Raw genomic sequence first — 10,333 nt, forward strand, 5'->3', positions numbered from 1 at the left:
AAGAGGAGGGGTCACAAGTGTCAGATTTTGGAATCTGATGGCAGATCTTATATGTAACAGATATATGTGGGTCTGACTCTTAGGAGGGCTCTGCTGACCTTAGACTAGTAGAAGTTTGAGGAAACAAAGCTAGAAATAATATATGGGGAATCACGTTGGCGCTGAGCGCGGGCGAGCCCTGGTCGCGGGCCTGCAGCGTCAGCTCGAAGGCGCGCAGCTGCTCGTGGTCGAAGGCGCGCTGCGCGAACACCACCCCGCTCTGCGGGCTCACGGACACGTAAGACAGCAGCGCTCTAGGCTCCAGGTCGCTGGCCACGATGGAGTAGGAGACCTGGCCGTTGGGTCCCAGATCTGGGTCCCAAGCGCGGATCTGGGTTATGGAGGCCCCGGGCTGGTTGTTTTCTGGTAGGTGGACCAAGTAGGCGGGTTGTTCGAAAATGGGAGCATTGTCGTTAACGTCAGTGATGTGCAGAGTGATGGTTGTGCTGGAGGACAGGGGTGGCTTGCCCCTGTCGGTGGCTGTGATGGTGACGTTGTACTCTGGAGTCTTCTCCCTGTCCAGGGCCCCATCTGTTACTAATTTGTAATAATTACTGGAAGAAGAATGAATCTTAAATGGACCATCTGTACTTAAACTACATGTGACCTCAGCACTGTCTCCAGAATCTCTGTCCCGTGTTTTGAAGAGAGCCACAACCATTCCAGGAGAGGAATCCTCCAAAATGGGGTCAGAGAGAGAAGTGATGATTAATTCGGGGCTGTTGTCGTTTTCATCTTGAACATCTATAATTACTTTACACTGTGTGGAGAGAGATCCTCGGTCCTTTACTTCCACGTACATTGTATACCTTTCTACTTCTTCAAAATCCAGGGGCTGATGAGTTACGATGACTCCTGTACTGGAATCCATAGAGAACACGTGTTGGGCTTTGGCAGTCACACCGAGGAAGGAGTAGGTGAACTCGGCATTGATGCCTTCATCCTGGTCGGTGGCCCTCACTGTTACGACAGAGGTGCCTGCAGGGACGTCTTCCCGAAGGCTGACCCTGTAAACATCCTGGCTAAACACCGGGGGATTATCGTTGGCATCCACCACCTGGACTCTTACCTGAGCGGAGCTGCTTAGGGGCGGGTCCCCACCGTCTACGGCTGTCAGCACCAAGTGGTGAGTGCTCTGTGTTTCTCGGTCCAAGGTCTTCTGCAGAACTAATTCTGGGTATGTGCCGCCATCCGGACTGTCTTTCACCACCAATGAGAAATACTCATTAGGACTTAACTGGTATTTGCTCAGTGAATTCATATTTATATCGGGATCTTTTGCAGACTCAAGAATTGTTCCCATTCCTGGGCTGACGGATTCACTTATTTCTAAATTTATTTCATCTTTACGGAATTGAGGAGCGTGATCATTAATGTCTTCAATGGCCACAACGATATGAAAAATATTTAAGGGATTTTCCACCACGGCCTCCAACTGTAACTCGCACCTTCTCCTCCCTCTGCATATCTGCTCGCGGTCTATGCGGTCCTTCACCAGTAAGTCCCCGCTCTCCGCGTCTACGCTGAAGTGCAGCTTCTCCGCGCTAACGCGCAGCTTGCGAGCCGACGCGTCCTGGACACTCAGCCCCAGATCCCGGGCGAGGTTCCCCACCACCGAGCCCTTGGCCAGCTCCTCGGGAATGGAGTAGCGGACGGGCTCGCACAGCGCCGGGTAGAACAAAGGCAGCAGGAAGGGAAACAGTACCTGCCCGCGGCCGGCGCGTCGCCTCTGCGCGCAGCTCCCTCCCATTGCTCGCTGCGCTTCTCGGCCCCCTCTTCACGCCTGGAGGAAGTGCACTGGTCCGCGGTGGAACGGCGTTGGTCCCAGGCCAGGCAGAGCCGCGTTTCGGGGTCGGGAACCCCTGTGCTCAGGGCCGGGTGTGCGCAGCCCAGAGTCTGTCTGGGTGAGAGGGTTTCCTTCTGTGTGTGTTGGTGGCGGCGCAGGAAACCCCAGGCTGAGGCTGAAGGATCCCGGGCGTCGAGCTTTCTCTGCACTGGCCGATAGCGGCGCCCAGAGGCTTTGTGTGGAACTGCAGCCTGGCTTTCTATCAGAAAATCTTTATTTTTGAAATGTACAAGTTGATAGCTGAAATTCTTATTCCTCAGTGATTCGGTTGTCATTATGAAACTTTTAAACCTCTTCGCTATTATTTTTATATATTATACTCTTACTCTGATCTCTAATAAAGTATTTCCTTCAAAATTAAAAAAGGTATAAAATATAGAGCAAAGGTCCGTCTATAGGTCTCCTATTTCATGGACAATTGCTATCTAATTCCTACATCCAAAGGCAATTACTATTGCTCTTTTACAGAGTAACTAGGTGGTTTAGGATGCAGCTCAGTGGTAGAGCTATTTTCTATTTGCAAGGCCCTGAGTCGGTACCCCAGCACCATAGAGAAGTTTTAATTTTCTATTAAACTGGAAGTACAGAAGATAAAAAAGAAAAACCATTTTGTCTTCAATCCTAGATTTTATTTGGTTAGCAATTGATAACCTTTCTTTCCATTGACCTAACTATAAATCATCCAGGATGTCCTGTATTGCTTTTAAAAAATATTATTATTATTATTATTATTTGGTATCAGGGATTGAACTCAGGGCCTTGTGCTTGTAAGGCAGGTGGCATAACCACTGAGCTAAATCCCAGGCCCTTGTATTGCTTTTTAAACAATTCTATCTAAAAATATTTGTTTATAGTAACTAAAATGGTGAGCATTTTAAATTTGTGTTTTTCAAAGTAATAGAATTACCTGAGATAGCTACACAATAATTTTGATTCTCATGAATAAAAACTTGCAATAGTAGTTTCAGTGATTTGAGTTAATAACTATAGGTCTGGAGTGTGTGCAATACTTCCACAGACCTATAAATAACAAAATGTCCATTGACATGAAAATGTCATGGTGTCAAGTATTCTGAGACACTGTGGGATACTCTTTGATGCTATGCTTTCAAGTTTAGTAGAGTATTAATAATTAAGGGATTTAACCAAATACATCATTCTCTTCATTGAACTAAACACAGTCATTATCATTTAGTTTGAAGAATTTTGTGTACAGCTACTTCTTTATGTTCTAGTCTTGCAGAATGGACAGTGTGCACCCTCAGTTTCAGAATTTTCAGTTTCCAATAGGTTTCCTTTCCCTACATTAAAGACCCATTGATATGCCCTTGCCACAAATCCCTTGCTTCTGTTCTTGGAACCTATACAAATTTTACATCTTCCCATTCTATATTTATTTTTAGCCTTAGTGACAGGAGTATTTAATTTGTAAAAAGATGAAGACAGTAGAACCCCAAATCTCCTCAATTTAACAATCTATTGCTTCTTTAGAATTCCTTTCGAGCAAGGGAAGTCAACATAAAAGTTATATCTTCCACACAAGAGTATGAAGTTAGAGAATCATATGTGAAGAGAATACCAAGATGTTAGTAAGTATGACTATGGTTGGAAAAACTTAAGTACATTTTTATAAATTAATTGAATTTTAATAGAAAATTTGAATCTTTATGAATTATATTCAATAGCAATGGTTAATACAAGGTATAGTTTAAAAACTATAAATGCAAAGGTTTTTTTCCTTTGGAAGAATAAAATTGAGTAACCTTAAGCTTGATTTGTGTTTCTAGTGAAGCAAATGCATTTGGTTTCCAACATTTACCTATTTTTATCAGGCCTGCCTTAAAAATAAGACCTCAGATATGCTCACCCATGTTTATAGTGGCACAGTTTGTAATAGCTAAAGCTTGGAAACAGCCTAATTGCTCATTAACTGGTGACTGGATAAAGAGATGTGGGGTGAAACGGAGTACTACTCAGCCATAAAGAATGAGAAAACAGAGACATTGATAGCCAACTGGATGCACATTGAGGATGTACTTTTTTGGGGGGGTACCGCGGATTGAACTCAGGTCCTTGCACTTGCAAGGCAGGCCACCAAACCACTGAGCTTAATCCCCAGCCCTGAAGATATACTCTTAAGTGAAATTAATAGGACACACATGTGTAAATACCAAATAGTTTATCTGGTGTGATAAACTAAAACTGTAAATAAAAATCAAAATGTATAATTGATATTGTGTAATAGGAAAAAAGGTCTAAAGTTGTAGGGGAAGTGGGAGGGGTAGGGGAAAAGGTACAAAAGGAAAAGAAAAAATAAGAGAAAAGGAAAAATGGAAACAAAGTCTTTGTAAAGAGGGGAGGGTGGAGGGGGTGAAAGGAGGCCAGGAGAAGGGGGAAAATTAGAACCAAGATATGTCGTCATGTAAAGGTACAAGACCTCAATGATGAATGTAACTATTGTATACCTAAAATGTACCAATAAAGAAAACAATAAGACCCCAGGCTGTCTAAAGACCCAGTTTCATCATGTGGCCACCTAAGGAGAACACACAAATGGACAGACACTTCTGTGTGGAAGCCTCTTTTAGGAATCGTCAATATTGTACTCAGTGATGCTATAAAACTTAAGATTCTGCAAGGCTAATCACAATGACAGGCATTCCCTAGGAGTAGGTAAATTTACCAGAAAGTTTTAAAAATCATTTTAAATAATCAAATGTCACTCTTCAATGTTTTAGCAATAGGAAAGTGTCACAGAAACAGAGAAAATGATTTTTAAAAAGAGATTTAAATTTTGTACCACCATATGCAAACCTAAAAGTAAAACCATTCCTAATGTTAAAAGGAAATAGAAGGCAAAAAATAAAACTCACTGGAACCAAGGGAGTGTCTCCTATAGGAATCTTGGAATCATCTAACAAAGACAAAGGATCCTTCTTCTCACAGCTCTCCTGGCTGATGAGCGTATCAGCGTAGTTGGGCTGTGGGAAGATCAGGTGGCTCTTTCTCGAATCTGAAGTGAGGGACACCTCATGGGAATAGGTCTGCAGGAAAGCTCGGACCCCATCCACACCCACAAAGTGGGAGGTAGGTATGCCACCCAATCCATCTCCAGAAGCCTGGAGCTTGTGAGACTTATGCCAGCGCCGAAGTCTGAATGCCAGCAACATGATGACAAAGGCCAGAAAGACACAGGAGACAGAGGCCACAGCCACCACCAGGTACAGAGTGAGTCTGGGTGTGTTGGACTCCTGAGCAGGCTCAAGGTTGCCTAAGTCAGCCAGAACTTCTGGAATGCTGTCAGCTATCACCACAGTGAGTGTGACAGTTGAGGAAAGAGGAGGCTGGCCATGGTCCTGCACAGATACCACGAGGTTCTGCTTGAGTGCATCTCTGTCTAATAGGGTCCTTGCGGTGCGCACCTCCCCCGTGTGCAGGCCCACCAAGAAAAGTCCTTGCTCACTGGCCTTGAGCAGGCGGTAGGACAACCAGGAATTCTGTCCAGAATCTCTATCCACTGCTACCACCTTGGTCACCAGGTATCCGGGTTCTGCAGAGCGGGGTGCCAGCTCCACCCCAGTGGACCCATCAGTGGGGACAATGGGGTACAGGATCTCAGGGGTGTTGTCATTCTGATCCAGCACAAACAGACTCAGCGATGCATTGCTGCTGAGCGGAGGGTTTCCACTGTCACGGGCAGTCACCCATAGGCGCAGTTCACGGAACTGCTCATAATCGAAGGATTGGAGTGCATACAGGACGCCAGTGTCTGAGTTGATGGATATGTAGGAGGACAGCGGTGCCCCTTGGATGGTGTCTTCAGCCAGAGAGTAAATGACCTGGCCATTCTCCTTGGTGTCTGGATCATGAGCTATCACTGAGAAGATGGAGGCGCCCCTGGGATTGTTCTCTGGGACATAGGTAAAGTAGGAGATTTGAGAGAAGGTAGGTGGGTTGTCGTTGATGTCTGCCACTTGCAGGATAAAGTGAGTTTCCATTGATAGAGGTGGACTTCCACCATCTTTGGCTGTTACTGTAACATTGTAAGAGGATACTTGTTCCCTGTCAAGGATTCTATGTGTCACCACTCTATAATAACTGTCAATAGACTTTTCTAATTTAAATGGTAAATTTTCTGGAATGGAACAGGTTATCTCTCCATTCTGACCAGAATCTAAATCATGCACATTTAAAAGGGCTATGAAAGTTCCCAGGGGTGAATCTTCTGTCACTGGACTAAACAGAGATGTGATAGTCACCTCTGGACGGTTGTCATTTACATCTTCTACTGTAATCAACACTTTTGCAGTTGCAAGATATGCTCCCCCATCTTCTGCTTGTATTTCTATTTCATAGAAACTTGTTTCTTCATAATCTAGACTTTCTGATATCTTTATCTCTCCAGTATTTTTGTTTAGTTGGAATTTCAACAATTGTGTGTCAGGTAATTTTCGGAACGAGTATGTCACTTCTCCATTGGCCCCTTCGTCCTTGTCGGTGGCAGTGACCGTTAGCAGCTGAGTGCCTACAGGCAAGTTCTCTGGAACATTCACGTGGTATTCAGGTGAGGTGAAGACTGGCGCATTGTCATTTGCATCGAACACAGTCACAGTGATGAGGACAGTGCCAGATCTGAGAGGGACACCCCCATCAGAGGCGGTGAGAACCAAATGGTGAACCGCCTCTTCCTCCCGATCTAGAGCACGCTCCAGCACCAGCTCAGGGTACTTGACGCCATTGGCGCGGCTCTGCACGCCTAAGGAGAAGTGCTTACTGGGGCTGAGCTGGTAGCTCTGTAGGGAGTTCACACCCACATCCGGATCAATGGCTTCCAGGAGAGGAAAACGCATTCCTGGAGCGACGTTTTCATTGATTTTTACATCCAGATTTTCTGCTTGGAATTTGGGGGCATTATCATTGATATCAGTTACTTCTATTTCTATTCTAAAAAGTTTCACCCTATCTTCAACAAAGATATTAAAACTCACCAGACACCGTGAGCTCTGGGCGCACAGCTCCTCCCGGTCTATCCGGCCCGCGGTGACCAAGCTGCCGCTGCGCGGATTCAGAGAGAAAAGCTGCGTCCTACCTTTGGAGACGATGCGGACTCCGCGCTCCGCCAGCTCCCGGGGCTCCAGCCCCAGGTCCTTGGAGATGTTACCCACGAACGAGCCTTTGTCCAGTTCCTCAGGAACCGAGTAGCGGATCTCCTGGGCTCGGGATTCCCAGGGTATCCGAAGGAAAAGGCAGAGCAGGACCAGCTTGGTGTGGTCGGAGCGATTCCTTTGAGCAGCCATTGTTGTCTGGTCGCGGAAATTTCCCACGTTCTCCCTGGACACGTACGTTTCAACTGGTTCCTTTTTCTTTCTGTGACTGCTGGGACTCTCTGTAGCTTGTACACCTTATATTCCGGAGGGAGTTTCTTTGCAACCCAAGAGCCGGTGTGTATGAATTGTGGGGCTTTCTACATTTGGAGCCCGGAGAATCTGGCCTGAGCTGTGTGGGTTTGTTTCTCTCCTAGTAGGTGAACAGCGGCGCTCAGAGTCCTAAAATGTTACTGCACCCACTCTAATATATCCTGGCTTGCAATATCTTATTTACATTGATTCTTTGGTTTGTCACATATTTCCGGGGACCAACCCCTGAGTTTGGTCCCTTTACCACTGAGCTGTACCTTTTGTTCTGCTTCCCTCATATCTTTAATCACCATTTGTGGGTTGGTCTCTTACTGGGGAGTGAGGCAAAGTAGAGTAAAAATACTATAATATATTAAGTGATACTGTTTGGCTCAATATACATTTGCAACATATTTGCTCAACAAGAATCCACTCCAAATATAAACAGTGCTTTTTACATCATATGAGCTTATAGCTCCAGCAGAAAAATCTTGCAATTTTATTTGAAATTGTTATGTAAACATCCAATTATATTTAGCATAGGCATTCTTAAGACTATATTATACTGCTTATGAGCTAAGTCACTTGGAAGGTTTTTATTATGGATTATTTAATCTATTTAGCTTAAATTGTATGAGACGGTAGAACATATTCTTTGCTAAAATAGTTTCATTGAGTCTTAATGAGTCTTTTTTGAAGAATGTACTTTTTTCTTATAGCCATATAAGAAGTTAATGTAACCCATATACATGAATTTAATAGGTAATTATGAACTCAAATGTACATATATTATAGGTGCCTATTAAACTGTGTAGTAATGGAAAGAGAAATATGTAGAAGAATTTCAAGTGCAGAAAAACTTAAAAAGAAAATTAGATACAGTTATTTTTTTTTCTTTTCCTCCATTTTGAGGATTGAATCCATGCCCACACGTGCTAGGCATGGGCTGTACCACTGAACCACATCCCCAGCTTGTGCTGTAGATTTGTTTTGTTTTAGTTTTGGTTTTTTGAGACAGGATCTCATTATGTAGTTCAGGCTGGCCTTGAGCTCACTATATAGCCCAAGCTGGCCTCAAACTTGTAGTGATCCTTGCCTCAACCTCCCAAGTACTGGGATTTATAGGCTCACCATGCTGTACATTTTTAACAAATAAATTTTTATGTCAATCACTTGTGTTGTCAGGACATTGGTACCCATACAAATAATCTCTTCACTTAGGCAGTTTTTGAGGAAGATCAATGTAAAGTGATTCACACTTTCAGCTGTGCAGGCCTATCAACCCAACAACAGTTCTCCTCTCAAACATGAAGGATTTAGAGCATCACTTCTTTATATAGAAAGTAGGTTGTTCAGAAGTATTTATGTCACTATGACATCAAATATCTTTAAACATTTTCTTTTTTCCCTTTGAAGATCTTAAATATGAGAATGAGAGCAAAGGACATAAGCATTTAATTTGTTTTCATGGAATTTATCTTGCAAGGGAGTGGTAAAAAGATTAAGAAAGAGTACAATTTCAACTCTAAGGAAAGGAAAGGACCATAACCAGAATGACCAAAAGTAGAAGAAAAAAATCCCAGTAGGGTAGTTGGTATTAAATTTTGCTGACAATAGAAACCTGTGAAATATGAATGGAGTTCTGACTACTCTCCCAATTAAAATGGATGTATCAACAACTTTGGATATAGTTTCAGAGTTCATAGATCTTCTAGCTGTCTCCCCTTAGATGCTCACAGTTAGAAAAGAAAAGGTATTACAATAAACAAAAATGCCAAATGTCACCAAAGAGATTATTTGCAATAAATGCTTCTTAAAAAGTGATTGTTTGGATATTTAATGCATAGCTGCATATTTTAAGCATTTAAACATATAAAACAGTATATGGAAAATTCATTTTAAGTCTTAGCAAATTCGAATAGACAGGTTATTAGGTTGGAAGCCAAGACTACTCCTATTTGTTAATCAGAGCTTAACAAAAGAGCTCCAATTTTTTTCACCCAATGACAAAGCAATTTATGAACTAAAATCTTTGTTTCTATTTTCTTTCTTCCTCTTCATTTTGTTTTTGAGACAGGATCTTGCTATGTAGTTCAGGCCTTGAACTCACTATATATGTAGCCCAAGCTGGCCATGAACTCATGGCAATTCTCCTGCCTCAGCCTCTTGAGTGCTGGGATTACACCCAGCCAGCATGAACCAAATAAATCTGGAAAACCATAATGAGGTAAATATTGAGAAAACCAGATGATGATTAGCTATGGTTTTTCAAATATGATCATAGATATGAAAAATGAAGTACTATAGGGAAATACAAGAAACTAGAATACTAAAAACAAAAATGAAACTCACCGCTGTAAGAGTCTCAGGATGGGAAGTCAAATCATCCCCAACTTGAAGTGGAATTAAGGCCCCAGGAGACTTACTACTAACCATGTCTTCAGTGGAATTCAAGGGCGCACTACATTTTAGGAAATTAAATTCTGTTCTTCCCATTTGTGCAACACACAGATTGTAGGAATAAGGCAAAGTCCCCTCATAGTTGATGGGAATTCTAGGCTCCGACTTGGAACAGAGACCATGCTGAAAGCAGCCCCAAGCAGTAGGGCTGGAGGAGTGTCGCAGGCGCAGAGCAATTACTAGAATCACTGCAAGGAGGAAGAGCACTGAGATCAAGGCCAAAGCCACCACCAGGTAGAACTGCAGCTCGGCCTGGGGCTCAGAAGGGACAGGTTGGTCAGCGAGATCCGGAAGCACCTCTTGTAAGCTGTCCGCAAAGACCAGGAGCAGGGTGGCGGTGGCCGAAAGAGGAGGCTGCCCACCATCGCGCACAGCGACCAGCAGGCGGTGGCGGGCAGCGTCCCTATCGCTTAAAACGCGAGCTGTGCGCACCTCGCCCGTGCGCAGCCCCAGGCTGAAGAGCCCGGGGTCGCTGGCCTGCAGCACGTGGTAGGACAGCCAGGCATTGTGTCCCGAGTCGGCGTCCACCGCCACCACCTTGGTGACCAGGTATCCGGGCTCGGCGGCGCGCGGCACCGTGTCGAAGAGCGCC

General features: G+C 44.0%; 2 protein-coding genes across 12 annotated transcripts in view; both read right to left on the reverse strand.

Moving 5' to 3' along the window:
• LOC104855156 (protocadherin gamma-B7-like) overlaps positions 1-2,470 on the reverse strand; it is a 3,325-nt gene extending 855 nt beyond the window's left edge. Inside the window, exon 1 of the mRNA XM_019205999.2 lies at positions 155-2,470. Coding sequence (XP_019061544.1) covers positions 155-1,789 — 1,635 coding nt within the window. The 5' untranslated portion in view covers positions 1,790-2,470. The remainder of the gene's footprint in view (positions 1-154) is intronic.
• The window catches only part of LOC104855158 (protocadherin gamma-C4), a 171,487-nt gene that overhangs the window by 83,860 nt on the left and 77,294 nt on the right, over positions 1-10,333 (reverse strand). The window contains exon 1 of one of the 11 annotated variants that reach the window (XM_019206028.2): positions 6,874-7,407. The exons of 9 other annotated variants lie outside the window; for them this stretch is intronic. In XM_019206028.2, the coding sequence (XP_019061573.1) occupies positions 6,874-7,182 (309 nt within the window). In that variant the 5' untranslated portion in view covers positions 7,183-7,407. One more of the 11 variants, XM_019206026.1, reaches the window with a different exon arrangement.

The sequence above is a fragment of the Fukomys damarensis genome, unplaced genomic scaffold, assembly GCF_012274545.1.
Source record: "Fukomys damarensis isolate Sample0158 unplaced genomic scaffold, DMR_v1.0_HiC HiC_scaffold_3, whole genome shotgun sequence".
NCBI classification, from domain to species: Eukaryota; Metazoa; Chordata; class Mammalia; order Rodentia; family Bathyergidae; genus Fukomys; species Fukomys damarensis.